The sequence below is a fragment of the Nannospalax galili genome, unplaced genomic scaffold, assembly GCF_000622305.1.
Source record: "Nannospalax galili isolate Female #2095 unplaced genomic scaffold, S.galili_v1.0 scaffold584, whole genome shotgun sequence".
Classification (NCBI taxonomy): domain Eukaryota; kingdom Metazoa; phylum Chordata; class Mammalia; order Rodentia; family Spalacidae; genus Nannospalax; species Nannospalax galili.
In genome coordinates, this window is record NW_008351805.1 from 710,999 (window position 1) to 726,492 (window position 15,494).

Genomic DNA, 15,494 nt, shown 5'->3' on the forward strand with positions numbered 1-15,494 from the left:
GAACTGAACCTGGGTCCTCTGCAAGAGCAGCAAGTGCCTTAAGCCTCTGAGCCATCTCCAACCCTGATTTCTCTTGTGTCAAAGGAGCTATGATTCACATTAGATCAAGTCCTGTACAAGGACCTCACTGTAGCTTGATTTCATCTGCAAAGACCTCATTTCCAAAGAAGGTTACGTTCACAGGTCCTGAGGTTGGGATTTCAACCAATCTTTAGGGCAGTATACAGCCCAAGCTATAACAGCAGCTATTGGTTGGTTGCCACTTCAAAGGTCCCTAAATACCAATATTTCTGCACCCGCCCCACTTCCTTTTGCACTTGAGATCATAGTCTGAGTCCTGTCAAACCATGTGAGGCTTGGAGTTCACAGGAGAAAGATGTGTTGCAGACAGCCCAGGGGAGCAGTGCTCACTGAACAAGAACTCAGTCCTGTCATTCAGCTACTGTGTGGCCCAGCCAAGTTCCACCACCTCGCTAAACCCATTTCCTCAACTATTAAATGAAGGGACCAGATCACCATGACTCTCCTTGGAGACACACAGAAAGTAGACCGGATTCCCTTCCATGACCATCAGTCAGGTGAGTGAGTCTTCTTCATAGACGTCAGGGGACCTGGTTCAGCTGCCTCTGCTTGATTTTCCTTCTGGTTGCTACCTAACTGCATTCCATTGGGCAAATCCCTTTCTCTTGGAGGCTCCATCTCTGTAAAATCTGAGGGCAGAATTCCCTGACCTCCCTAGCTTCAGGCCATAAACCATTCTGTATCCTCATCTCTGAGCAGTGGGTGAAAGTTAGAAAGTCTCTTCCCCAAGTCCTCTGTAGTTTGTCTGGGTGACTGGCCAGGCTGGGAATGTTCAGCATGTGTTGGTCACCTTCATCCTGGCCCATGTCCCAGAAACGATGAGACAACCATTATTAGCACCCCCCACACACACCTGCCAGCATATTTCTCAGATGAATTTGTCCAGACAGAGGGTTAAATGAGAGCTGGCAAAGCCTACACATAATCTAAATTCACAAAATCCCAGACTAAATTAAACGAATGCACAGCTGGGATGTCTTGGCCAGTCTTAGCACTGTACCTGCATGAAGCTGACTGGGAATATTTGTGAGCCTCCTCTTCATCTTACACGGATGACCATCCCAGTCACCATGGCTACCATTCTCAATCTACTCTTTACACTGAGACTCCTTAGTAGACTCCTCAATAGCAGAAGTGTGATCTGGTCTTTCCTGAATTAACAAATAATGGCATGATACCAGACACCAAGAAAGGACAGAAGGAAGGAAAGACGGCAGGAAGGAAGGGAACTGGGATACCACATGGCAAGGGCTAATGGTACATACTGTTGAGTCCTAAAGAACTGGGTTCATACCCTGGCTTTGCCACTGACCCACTTTGTGACCTGAGACAAACCTTGTCACCTCCCTGAATTCAATACTCTGATCTATAAAATGAGGATACTGTTCACACCACAGGGTTGTTGTGAGAATTCAATCAAATAAACTATTTAGAGCCTTTAGTATACTGTCTGACCATGGTAAGCATTCAGATTAACTTTGGGAGTAATCAGTGTCATTATTTGTTGTAGTTAAATAATAATATCCACAAGCATTGCAGAACCTTTCTATGCTGTGTACCCAGCCAACTCCACAGCACCACAGGGACGAGTATAAATAGCATTTTTACAGTGGCACACAGGGATGGGTCCCTGGTGTCTCTTTGTGGGCAGCAATCCCAGAGTGGTCTCCAGGGCAAGTCAGAGCTTCAGGAGAAATGAGGGGAGTCCCAGGCTGCTCCCTCTTGACACGTGGCGCCACCTTCTGGCTGATCTAGGAACGGCCTTGCAAATTATTCTTTGTGTCAAGTCCTAGATTCTGATTTCTCTAATGAACCCACCACGATCTGGGAGACCGGCCATATAGCCCATACCATCTTGTAGCCAATCTGATCATGTCAGAATTTCCACAATAGCTTCTAATTTCTTGAGGATTAAAATCAACTATAAAATTCCACTCTGCCGAGCTTTGCATAGCCAGCACATCTGCCCCTGTTCTCCGCTACCGCTGTTTGGGACGGAAGAAATCCTTCACCTTTTCAGTTGTACTTTGGGTCACTTTGGGGGTTTAGATCACAGCCTGATGCTGGGGGCAGAGACCCAGGTTCCAGTGTTCAGGTACTTTGCCCAGATTCTTAATCCACCCCCACCTTCATTTCCTCCTCCGAAAAAGAAGACGATGATTGCAGCTGCTAACATGGTGGTGGGGCTTCTGAAGCTTGAAGGAAATGACAGCAGGGAGGAAAGTTTCGTCAGTGTCAGGTTAGAATACCACTCTTCAGCATGTATGTGTAATTAGTGTCACATGTAAGTACAGAATCTTCCGTGACGGTGGCATGCACTGGCCCTGCCTCCTTTCTTGCCAGCAGCCTGACAGTGTAGCATTTGTCATGGTAGCTACTGTGGTGCTGTCACAGATTCCCTTTTATTCTGTTCATCTCTGAGGCATTGAATGCAGTCTGCCATGTACCAGGCACTATGAGAATTAAATGATTAAAACAGTCAAAATCCATATGCCCTGGATTGCCCTAGATTTTAGAATCTAGGAAGAATGAATCAACACATCCATACATTGGTCCAGGCACACTGTGATGTGCCAGCTCAAGGATATCAAGTGTATGTGGACCAGGAGGGACTTAAGAGATGTGGTCAAAATACAGGTCTAGTGTGACAAAACCCCTTTCAACACACTCAGTGGGAGGCAGACACTGAATGGAAACACAACTGGTTCTATGATTTTTTCTGATCACTAGCAAATAACTAAAAACTGCATGGTAACCAGATACAGTGGTGCATCTGGCTTTTTATGTGAATTCCAGGGATCAAACTCGGGTCATCAGGCTTGCCTGGCAAGCACTTTTACCTGTGGCACCATCTCCCTGGCCTGGCCTGGTACAGGCTTGCAATCCCAGGGCTGGAAAGACAGGAGGACCCCTAGGGCTCATTGGCCAGCCAGCCTGGCCTAATCAGTGCGCTCCAGCTCTCAGTTGAGAGACCTTGTCTCAAAAAACAAGGTAGAGGTCTCTGAGGAATGACACCCAGGTTGTCCTCTGGCCTCCACATGCTTGCATGCACACTTACAAAGGATTTGTCAGAACATGGCAGTCTCTGCTGTGAGAGCCACACCTGCAATTAGAAAGGAGTGCTGGTAACTTGCTTTAAGCCCCGACAAGTTCTCAGCATACTTCTGAGGAGGATAAATTCCTCTGGCATGGGTGAACACCAGGGAAATAAATCTCATCAGAGGAAAATTGGAGATAACTGTTTCCAGAAAGCTGCCTTTGGGCAAACAGAAAGAGTCTCTGAGAGAGCCAGGCACTGTGGACTGTGTCCTGGTCCCCTTGACCTGCTTACTGTCCATACCTCTGCTGGGTCTGCTGTCCATACCTCATTGTTCCCTGGGTCTGCAGCAAACTCCACTCCATCCTATGTCCGCTATCCCAGGAGTCTGCCCTCCCCTGTACCTGTCCACTTCCGGTAGCTCCCACTTTCCTTCTCACCACACCTTCCCAGACAACCTCTCTGTTTTGAGACCGTGATGTGTTGACCACAGGGCCAGTTCATTTTTCCTAGCTGATTTCGCTTATATCACCTCGTTGTTTACTTCTTAATTATGAGTACGGCATTCAACATTGCCAACCCTTAATGTTATATGCTATACATTTTGTTTTAAGCAGAAATCAAAGATGTTAGATAGAATTAAAAACCATTTGTGTTCATCCTGACCAGTTCCCAACTACACAGATCCCCAATGCCCTGGTCCAGTCTTATTTAAAAAGGTTTGTTACTATTTGAAATATATAATAAATTGTGTTCAACTTATTGTCCAAAGAAATAAAACACATGCATACATGCAGATAGAGTGAGGAAGAGGGAAAAGAGGGAGAGAAAGATATCAAGGAATCGGCTTACCATTGTGGAGGCAGGAGTCCAAGGCCAAAGCATCAGGAGGTGGAAGCCCAGGGAAGAGCTGACGTTGCAGGTCAAGTCCTTAGGATGTCTTCTGGCAGGGCCCCATTTTTCCAGGGACATTCAGTGTCTGATACTCAGTCCTACAGCTGATTGGATGAGGCCCACTCATGTTACAGAAGACAATCTACTTTACTCAAAATCCAATGTGTGTGTGTGTGTGTGTGTGTGGTATGTGTGGTGTGTGTGTGTAGTGTGTGTGTGTGGTATGTGTGGTGTGTGTGGTGTGTGTGTGTGTGTGTGTGTGGTGTGTGTGTGGTATGTGTGGTGTGTGTATGTGGTGTGTGTGGTGTGTGTGTGTGTGTGTGTGTGGTGTGTGTGGTATGTGTGGTGTGTGTGTGTGTAGTGTGTGTGTGTGTGTGTGTGTGTGTGGTATGTGTGGTGTGTGTGTGTGTGTGTGTGTGTGTGTGTGTGAGTGCTTTTGCATGCGTCCCTCAGTGTGGGTGAATTAGAAAAGCCAACCCAGAACTAAATATCACACTCATGATTTGTGAGTCCCTTGTGCCCACTGAGGTATAATTTGGCGTGAAAGAGTCCAGAGGAGGCCGGATATAGAGAGAGGATCTCTTGCAGATGGCTGAGGATACACCCTGCAACTTCCGTCGATATGGAGGGAGAAGAAAGTGGTGGGATTGCTGGCTTCCCACCTTCAGCTTGAGGAACTGGATTTCAGGGGGCCGACCCTGGGGGAGCATAGTCTAAATTGAGCCTGAATGTTATTCCTAAAATCACCATAGCCATTATTATTTTTAAATTTTTAATAATTGTTGCATATATGTAGTGTGTGTGTGTGTGTGTGTGGTATGTGTGGTGTGTGTGTGTGTAGTGTGTGTGTGTGGTGTGTGTGTGTGTGTGTGTTGCTGAGGATTGAACCCGGGGTCTTGAGCATGCTAGTCAGATGCTCTACCACTGATCTATATCCCCAGCCCACGTCTTTCTTTTTATTTTAAGACAGGGTTGGCCTGCAAATCTGCAGCCCAGGCAGCCCTTGCACTTTTGATCCTCCTGCCTCAGCCTCCAGAGTGCCTAAGATGACAGGCCTGCACTACCAAGTCTGGTTAATTACATGTCACTCTCATCAAAACATACAGAAATATCCAGAATAATCATCCATGTGTATAATACAGCCAAGCAACATATAACCTTGGCCACCACATGCTGTCCCCCTGTGCAACTTGCTTCCTTCATTCTTCTGTTTTTGAGATTCAAACATGTTAATAAGTATAGCATCACATACACACCACACCCCCCACCCACCCACACACACACAATGCCATAGAATACTACTTTTTCTGTCACTGGGCTCAGACTATCCCGGCTTACTTTGTCACAAGTAGGAGGGGGTAGGACCAGCCCTATGCACACAGATGAGAGATCCTCAGGTCAGGAATGGGCCACACCCTGAGTGGTACCTGTTTGGATAAATCGGGTTTTGTGTATGTGTGCATACATATTTTTATGTGTACATGTGGAGGCCAGAGGTCAACATCAAGGGTCTCCTCAGTCACTCTCAGTCACCTTATTCTTTTGAGACTGGGTCTCTTATTGAACCTGGAACTCATTGTTGCAGCCAGGCAGGCTGTGGCCAGCAAGTCCTAGGAATTCATTTGTCTCCACCTCCCCAGCACTGGGATTACAGGTGTGCGCTCCATGCTCAGCTCTTTGCATGGGCCCTGAGGATCCAAACTCAGGTCCTTATGCTTACACAGCAAGCACTTTGCCCACTGAGCATCTCTCTAGCCCTATAAATCAGGTTTTATCAGAACATAATCCTTCCCATTTGCATATTAATTATCTCCAGCTGCTTTCACACCACAGGGGCAGAGTTGGCATTGCAGCAAAGACACATGACCCACAAAGCCTAAAATATTTACTATCTGGCCCTTGATAGTGAAGTTCCAGTCCTGCTCTGGGTGGTGCACAAGCAGAGACCACAGCTTGTGTGCAGCATTGCCAAATGGCTCCCAAGCAACCCCATGAATTTCCCGGAGTCCATCAGGGTGACCTCTGCCATCTTCACATGCTCCTCTCACGCACCCCCACCCCTGCCCTTTGTCAGCCTGATGCTTATGGACTGATGCCTCCTCATGCCATGTGCTTGACTCTTTAAATGCCTCTCACTTATTCATTGATTCACTAAATATTTATTGAGGGGTTAGCACGCACCTGGTGCTACTGAAATAAATCTGCCCCACTTCACCAGTGAAGAATCGGCATTATTTGATGTTAGAATCATGATTTAATCACAGTGGGATGGCAGATGGCAGAGTGTGGGCTTTGCTGGCCTGCCCTGGAGAGGGAGAACTGTGAAAAATAACCAAATAGCTGGCATTATTCTGCGGGCCTGAGGATGCTCAGCTGGGAAGTAAAACAACAACTTGGCTGTCTGCCCAAAGTGCCTGCCAGCCAGGGTACCTACATCATAATTCTCAGCAGAAAGGAACTATATTTCATGCAGGCATCAGTGCAGTTTGGTAATTAAACTGGTTTCTTTGTCTTGCCTCTTGACCTTAGAAAATAAAACATCTGTGATTATGAGAGAGAGAGAGCGTATATGGGAAAGGAATTGTCCATACCTGATACAAGGAATAGAACTTCAATATTTAAAGTCACCAAGACAGCCAACAAAGAGGAAGGGAGGTGACCTGTGACAGCCCGATCTTCATTTGTCAGCCTGGAAGTCAGTAGAGGACGTTGAAAGCTGGAAATGCATGCCATCCTAAAAGACGGAGAAACAGGGAAGGCTTTGGCCAAAGGACACGCTGCAACTGCTAGAGCAGGGTGTGGGGAGAGCTGAGGCAGCAGAACATCTCCTTACAAAGTCTTCAGGACCGTTGAAGTCACGTGTGTATGTGTGCACGTATGTTAGGCAGGTTCTTTTAAGGGGTTTTTGTTTTTCTTCTGTGATAGGGCTTCACTACTGTAACCCAGTCTGGCCTCAAACTTGTGTTCTTCCTGCCTTGGCCTCCCAAGTGCTGGGATTGCAGGTGTGTGTACCACCAAGCCTAGTCGTGTGTGCTATTTTGATAACATTTGGGGGGGGGGGATCTTTTTGAGACAGGGTCTTCCCGTAGCCCCAGCTGGCCTGAAACTCACAATGTAGACCAGGCTGGCCTGAACTCACAGAGATCCTCTGCCTCCAGAGTGCTGGGATTAAAGGTGTGCGCCACCATGCCCGGTTCCTGATAACTTTTAAAAACTGAAATACAAGAACAAGAAAACAGGGCAAGGATTACTGAAACATTGACAGATACTCCAAGTGGAGGTATTCATAGTGACCTCTGAGGTGGGGACAGAAGTTGGTGGAAGTTGAGATTTTGTTTCATTAGTCATAGGATTTTAATTTTTGAAGCCCAAGTATGTAATGTTGTCAATCTTGTCTGTCTACATCAACTCATCATTATATATTTGAAAGGTCTGGAGGTTCATAGCTATAATCTCAGCACTGAACCGGATGCTGAGAGGCAGAAATGAGAGATGGCCACTGACATCTGGACACAAAGGTGAAGACAGACAGAAAAAGATAAAAGCATGACTGCTGTGGAGAGGCCCCAGGCAGCCCGAGCTGGGGGTTAAGGGATGGACAGGCACTCACCTGGCAAAGGGAAGTTTTGCCCATGACATCTGTGGGTAGAAGCATGAGTGACAAGGGTCAGAAGCTGGAGAGCCTGAGTCCAGTCAGAAAATTAGCTCAGTCTATGGCAAGAAGACATAAAACCAGAATGATGAGCAAGGTCAAGCTGTGAGGGGTCTTGTACACCAGGCTAAAGACAAGGTCTATTCAGGAGCAGAGTCAGAATATTCCAATAGAAAGGGCCATGGTAGAGGGAGGTCAGCTGCCTGTCCAATACGTTGCCCACACCATGGAGTCTCGGTGTGCCTGGTGCTCAAAACAGATTTCTTTTGGGACATCCAGAGAAAAATGAAGCCCTGAGACGCTGGTTCAGGACAAATTTCTCTGCCACGTGCAGTCAGGACTGTGATGGAAGCATGCAGTGCTGGGTGGACCTCATAAGTGCCCAGCCCTGAAACCTGCTGGCCAAGGCCAGCCTTCCTATTCCAAGGCAGCTGAAGGAGCTCCAGGGTCTCATAGCCTCCAGGATAAGTGGGGCCTAAGGAGTTTTGTCCTCTTCATGATAGAGACCAAAAGTTCTACGGACCAAAAGTTCCTGTTTTCCCAACAGTGATAAAGAGACACTTGCCCCATGCTAGCCTCTCCCTCCATGCTTGCCTGGCCCCTTCGATAAAAGCTTTTCTGCCTTAGCCTGAGCCCAGCTAGATGATGAGATCAAGGCGTATGTGCAGGGCCAACTCAGCAATGCCCACGGCTGTGGCCTTTCTGAGTAACCTTGGCCTTCAGCTGTCTCTCATGCTCCTTGAACACTAGCAGCTGCAGTTGTGCTAGGAAGGACTGTCTCCAGGAAAGGATGAAGAGAATGAGAGGGTGAGGTGGGGAGAAAGGGAGAAAGAGAAAAAGAGAAGGAAGGAAGGAAGGAAGGAAGGATGGAGGGAGGGAGGGAAGGAGGGAGGGAGAGAGATGGATGATGGATGGATGGACGGATGAACAAACAGACAGGATATATAAATAGATGGTAGAGATACATAGATGATAGGAGGTAGAGGAAAGATAAATGATAGATATGACAGAGGAATAGATGGTAGATGGGTAGATAGATGACAGGTAAGCACATAGATGAGATAGATGATAGGACAGATGATGGTTAGAGATATATAGATGATAGGAGATGATAGATGATAGATAGATGATAGATAGATAGATAGATGACAGATAGATGATAGATAGATGATAGGTAGATGATAGATAAATGGAAGATGATAGATAGATAGATAGATAGATAGATAGATAGATGATAGATAAATAGATGATACAGATGATAGATAGACAGATAGATAATAGAAGATAGAGATAGATAGATAGATAGATAGATAGATAGAAAGATAAATAGATGATAGATAGATGACAGATACAGATAAATGATGGACAAAGAGGTAACTAGTAGATGTAGATGATTGATAGATGATATAGATTAGATGATAGAGATAACCGATTGATAGATACATATATAAATACATAGATTATAGGTTTTCATATATCCATTGGGGTTGAAAGTGTCTTGACTTGAGAGAGGAGAAGGCAGAGATGATTCTCAGGTTGGACTCAGGTGGAGTCCTTGGTGTTCTTGACGCAGCAAGTCTCCCCTCACCTTTGATTCTCCGAAAAGAAAGCACTATTAGCTGCTCATTAATTCAGCTGATGCCTACTGTACCAGACCCTGCACTTGGGGCAGAGCAGCCAGCAGGACAGAAACAGGAGTTTCTCTAGTAAATCGGTAAGCAAGAACTGCTATTAGCACAGTTGTAATCCTAGAATTCTGCAGGATAAGGCAGGAAAAACGCAAGTTCTAGACCAGCCTGGGCTATATAGTGAGATTTCACCTCAAAAGAAAAACAAGCTGATAATTCTTACAATCCATAGTAAATGATTTAAAGAAAGCCAAGTAGGCTGAGAGGGGCAGAGCAGAGGAGGTTTTACTTGAGGTGAGGTCAGGATGAGGAGAGATCCAGGCAGAGGCAAGAGAGAAGTAGATGTGATCCAGAAAGATCCCCAGCATGGCTGAACTTATGAGCAACAAGGACACTGACAAGCGTACAAGGCCTGAAAGGTCACTGTCAGAAGTTCAGGCATCATTCCAAACACAAGAGTGGCTTCTGAAGAGCTTGGTTTGACATTGATTCAGGGAGTTTAAGATCACTCTGGAAGCAGACTGTAGACTACACTGGAAGAGGGCTTGAGATATAGCTCAGTGCTAGGGTGCTTGCCTAGGTCCTTGCCTAGGTCCTGGGGGAAGAAGTACACTGGAGGAGAGAAGCACGTGGTGGACATTGGAAAGACATTGCCTAGAAGAACGTGATGGTGATTTGCACAAGGGACGTGGGGACAGATGAAGAGGGGAAGCTGGTCTGAGGAGCATCATGGGGTAGATGTCTTGCTGGTTTCTTTGTAAATGTGGATATCTTTTATTCTAGGATGGAAAAAGATAACGGGGAAGTGGAAAGGGAAATATTTGCATACCAAAATCTAGATCTACATCTTGGGAACATGTTGGGTTTGGGGTGTATGTGAGATAACCATATAAAGAGCGCGTGGGCATGCAAGTCTGGAATTGAATGTTTTAAGCTAAAGATATAAATGTGGAGATCAGTAGCACATGCAGTGGCATTTAAGCCCGTGAGAATAAATGAGATCACGTACAGGTTAAAGGGAGCCCTGAGACCCAAACCTGAGAACCTGTAGTGTTTGGAGGTCTGATAAGGCAGAATGATCAGTGTGCAGGAATAATCAGCATAGAGGGAAACAGCGGTGCGGTGTCATGGAAGGCAAGAGAAATAAAATCTATTTTCTGCAACACAGGCAAGTGGGACATCAAGATGCATGCAGGGGGGCTTGGCATGATGGTGGCCTTCGCCATACTGGTAAGAGCAGCATTGCTGGGAAGTCCGGCATGGATCTTGGCTTCTTGTTCATTCATTGTTAGAATTAAGTCATGCTGAGCATCCTCTTAACTTGAAAGTCAAGTGAAATGTGAGGAGGTTTCTAAGAGAATCTCCTATCCCTTCACTGTACCAGCTGAGCTAATGTCCCAGGAGCCCAGTCATGCTCACCTCCTCCCCAAGCATGTAGTTCTGGCTGCTAGAACACCGATATCGTTAACTAAATAAAGTATTAGTGCTACTCTTAGGCTCAAATAATAACCTTATTTAAATGCTGCTTGTCTTTGCCCTTTTTTAAAAAAAAAAAAAAAACATAACCATGGTTCAATTCCTCACCTGCAACACCAGATTCATTATTTTTTTTCTTTTCGTTTTATGTGTTTGAGTATTTTGCTTGCATATATGTAAGTATACCATATGCATATAATGCCTGTAGAGGCCAGAAAAGGGCATCAGATCCCCTGGAAATAGAGTTACAGCAGTTGTTAGCTGCCATGTGGGTGCTGGGAACTGAACCTGGGTCTTCTGCAAGAATAATCAGTACTCTTAAGCACTGAGCCAGCTCTCCAGCCCCAAGGTCCATTTATTTTTTAACTTTTGTTTTTATTTTTATTTTTTTTGGTCTTTTTGAGACAGGGTCTTCCTGTAGCCCCAGCTGGCCTGGAACTCACTACGTAAACCAGGCTGACTTTGAACTCACAGAGATCCCACCTGCCCCTGCCTCCTGCATCTTGGGATTAAAGGCATGTGCCACCATGCCCAGCAGTCCGTTTATTTTAATAATCATGTCTCCAATGAAACGGCAACAGGAAGGGATAAAAATCCTTAATATCGTAGTTAACATGACTAGGGGTTTTCCAAGGACTACAGACAAGAGAAACTGAAAGAAAAAAGTATATCAAGTCCCTCGATAGACGTCTACATTCAATTGCCTGTGCATTCAAAAGAATGAAAGTGACAGGCTAGAAATGTAGCTCAGTGGTAGAGTGCATGGCCAGCATGGTTGGGGACTCTGGGTTCAATCCCTAGGGCAAGAACAAGGAAGAAGAGATGCTTTAAAGGAACAGGTGGAGCGGGAACAACGGCTGAACGCACAAACCAATCTAATTCAGTGAACGGTTGCTTTGTACAAAGACAAATAACAATGCTAATAATGGCCAGCAGTCACGGAATACTCACCCTGTGCCAGGCTGCCTGCTGTGTGCTGTCCATGTGTTGAGTCATTCGGTTCTCACAAGTAGCCCAGGGAGGCAGTGTTATTATGAATGAGGAAACAAAATCTTAGTGTTACTCTATGAAACTAGCCCAAACTGATGATTGGAAGAGCTGGATTCAAGAATAAGAGAATGTCATTGCCTACAGGTGTTTGTACTGAATGTGGTAAGATGGTGATCATGGGCCACTGGGGAGGGGTGATTCAGAAATGCTCATGATCCCAGGGGGGTCAGCAACAGCAGTCCCAGGCTTTCAGGAGCTTAGCCTAAACACAAAAGTGCCATCGTTGTTTCTTCCCTCGCTATCCCCATCACCAAGAACTGTCTGCTCTGTCCCCTCTTTTCTTCACCCTCCATAACCAACCTTGTCAATGCCACCATACTCATCATTAGAAAGATGAACTCCCTGGACAAGTGCAAGAGCCTCCTCTGGTCCCTCAGCATCCTCCCATACTCCTACAATCTTCTGTTCCCTTGTAACACAAAGAGCACATTTGTACCCTGTTCAAATCCTTTCTATGGTTCCCCAGGAAATCCCACCCCCTTTCCATTGTCTTTGAGGCCTTCTTTCCAGGAGCTGGTCTTTGCCTGCCTTTTAAACATCATCTCCCACAGTGGCTTCTGATTCTCCAACAAGCACAGGACCTTCTGTCAAGTACACAATTATACACAGAAGAAACAAAGACAAGAATGAATAAGAAGGCTATACAGAGAAAGCTATGAATGAGATAAACAGTAAAACAGAATAGAATTTCTCACATAACCAGGGCTAAGAGATATGGCAGGTGTTCCAGGTGTCACAGGCAGCCATGTGAGCCAGGGCTTTTGCCTGCTTGCTCAGCATACTGTGAGCAAGCCTGGAGGCAGTTCTCTACAAAACATTGATTCTCAAAGTTGTGTGTGCATGGAATCTTATGTCCAGTATGCTGCTAAGCACAGTCTGAGGAGACCATGAATGGTGACTATGAATGGTGGCCATCATATAATAACTGGGATTTACCTTTGTACAAAGTTTTTGCTCAATACATGACAGATGAGTGGTTAAAATACAAATTGTTACAACCCACCCCCAGATATCCCAATTCCTACATTTGAGCTGGGTGTGATTATTTGAATTCCTCACAAGTTCCCAGGGATGCTGAGCTGACACTACTAGTCCAGGGACCACCCTTGAAGAGTCACTGGATAAGGTACCTGAAGGAGCCTCCATGAGGAAGGTCAGAGGAAGTGACCGCTAACATCCCTTCCTTTTCTCACATCCTCCACCAGCCTCTCAGAACTTATTATACAACTCACCATTGCCTCTCACTGCCTACCCCTGGAGTTCACCCAAGGTGAACTGGACTCCATGTAATACTCTGAAAGTACCTCTTGTTTCTCTCTCTATTAATACTTACTGATCTGGAATCCTTTTCCCTTAAGACCACTTAATTTCACAAATTGATTCACACGGATGCTGCTCTGATGGGGGCGTGTTAGTCAAACTTTTGTTGCTGTGACAAAATATCTGAGTAAACAGCTTAAATGGGAGAAATACTTTTGGCTCACAGCTTCAGAGTGTTCAGTTATCAGTCAGCTAACTCCACTGATCTGGGCCACTATGAGACAGAACATCATGATGGAAAAGCTGCTCATTTCAAGACAGCCAGGAAGCAGAGAGCAAGAGAGAGAGGGAGAGCATGTGATACAGGAAGAAGTCAGAGTAAGATACAGCCCCCAAGGACATGCCCCCATTGGCCTACTTCCTCCCCAAATTTCCAGTACCTTCAGAAATAGCACCACTAGCTCAGGGCCAAGGCTTTAACACATGAGTCTATCAGGGGCATTATATATTCAAATCATAACATGGGGTCTGTTTTAACAGGGGACCTAGCATTTAGACATCTAGCTGTAATAATGGCATCTCAAGTCAGAATGAGAGTAGGAAGAAAGAACTTCCCCTTCCCAGCCCTCCCCATAGTGGGCTTCCAGCCTGCCTACCTTTCAAGACTACTCTTGAAGGTCACTGTTACATTCATTTCTGTGCATTTCCTCCTATACAGTAGGGCAGGCATGGCTGCAGACTTATGGGTAGCTCTTCCTGTACCTATAAAATCAGCCCAATGACTGTACATCATCATTTGGTATTTTCATTCCCTTCTCCCCTGGAAAGAAAGTTGATCAGAGAGAAGCAATGTTAATTTGCATCCACTTCAGGCATAAATCAGTGAGGCTCAGACAGTTAATGTGCATCTCTCACAGCTTAAAATAGAAATGATCTTTCTTCTCACAAGAAAGTGCTTAGCTGCGAAGTCCTTTGGGCATATAATTCTGCCCCCAAATCTTATCTGCTTACAGAGATCTGGAAAGACACCTAGAGGATTTGAAGTAAGAGATGGCTGGGTTGGGTTGGATAGGGTTAGTTTGTCAATTTCATAACCTGTAGTAAATATACCTCTTTATCTTCATGATGCACCTCAAATTGGAACCAGGAGTCCTGGTTATTTTGTATATCAGGGATAAGAGACGGCAGCCCAGGAGAGTCTTTTAATTCTTATGTGTCCTTTAGCTTTCAAAGATGATGACAAATACACACACACACACACACACACACACACACACACACACACATGCGCGCGCACACACACACACTTTTGAGTCACATTGACATCTATTGACATTCTGACTCTGCCACTTTCCTGCTGTGTGATTCGGGGCAACTTAAACTCTCTGATCTCTAACAGTCTTATTGGTGAACTGAGTGTGTTGAGAACTTCAGAAAAGTGCCACAAGCATTTGATGAAGTTGTGAATGTCAAGTGTGGATTTCAACGTGGGTCACAATCAATGAGAACAGTCTGCAAATGAATCCTGCAGTTTATAGAGCTTGCCAATTTCCCGGGTATAAATACTCTCACCTTGGCCAATGAAAAGCTACTAACGTGTCACTGAACACAGAGTACCACATCATTAGGTGGTACTGCCACTATCCAGACAACCTTAAGAGCAGACAGGACACTCAGAGCAAATCATTTAGCAAGCAAGTCTTATGCTTTTTATTCTATTTATTACTTTTGTTTTTAAGTGATTTCATTGTAAGGTCACATAATTTAGTTTTTCGTGATAGCTTTTTTAACAGCCCACAAAACTCCTGAAATATTTAATAATCTGCTCTCGCAACCATGACAAGCCAGGACAGGCCACTGAAGGCACATTGCTGGGCATGTTCATAGGCGGTCAATAAACACAGCTTCCCTTCCCTCTTCTTTTTCTTTCTGCAGCTCTAGAGAAGATTTCATGAAGGTTTTCCCAGGTATAGTCAAAGATGTTCTCTTTTCCTATGGGCGTCATGCTTTGCTTTTTGTCAGAATTCCTCTGGGCCACCATACCAGACCTGAGCCTGTGCTAAACGTCAGTGAAAGTCCCAGATTTCCTCATATAATGCAACTGGCATTTTTTCCAGCTGGAGAGGCCAAAGAACCACCAATCCCAGAGAAGGAGGTGTCTCCAGCTAGCTAGGGAGGAGGGCAAGGGAACAGTGCAGGGCTCTCTGCGGTGAGGAATGGAGACTGTTGGTTTATTTTAGGATCCCTGTCTGGGAAGGGAATGGGAAAGCAGGGCCAGCAAGCTGTACTTTGGCAAACCAGAGCCTATAATTAGCCTCTGCTTGAGGGTGGAATAAACCCCTGATTGTTACTAAACAACAGCAAAAAGCAGGAAGGCCTCCAGCTTCCCCCAACCCTGGGCCCACATACCCTCCGA

At 45.5% G+C, this 15,494-nt stretch overlaps 1 protein-coding gene across 1 annotated transcript in view; it reads left to right on the forward strand.

The window, feature by feature from the left end:
• Positions 1-517: 517 nt before the first annotated feature.
• Bfsp2 (beaded filament structural protein 2) overlaps positions 518-15,494 on the forward strand; it is a 52,659-nt gene continuing 37,682 nt past the window's right edge. Inside the window, 2 exon segments of the mRNA XM_008848788.1 lie at positions 518-578; positions 2,131-2,309. Coding sequence (XP_008847010.1) covers positions 518-578; positions 2,131-2,309 — 240 coding nt within the window.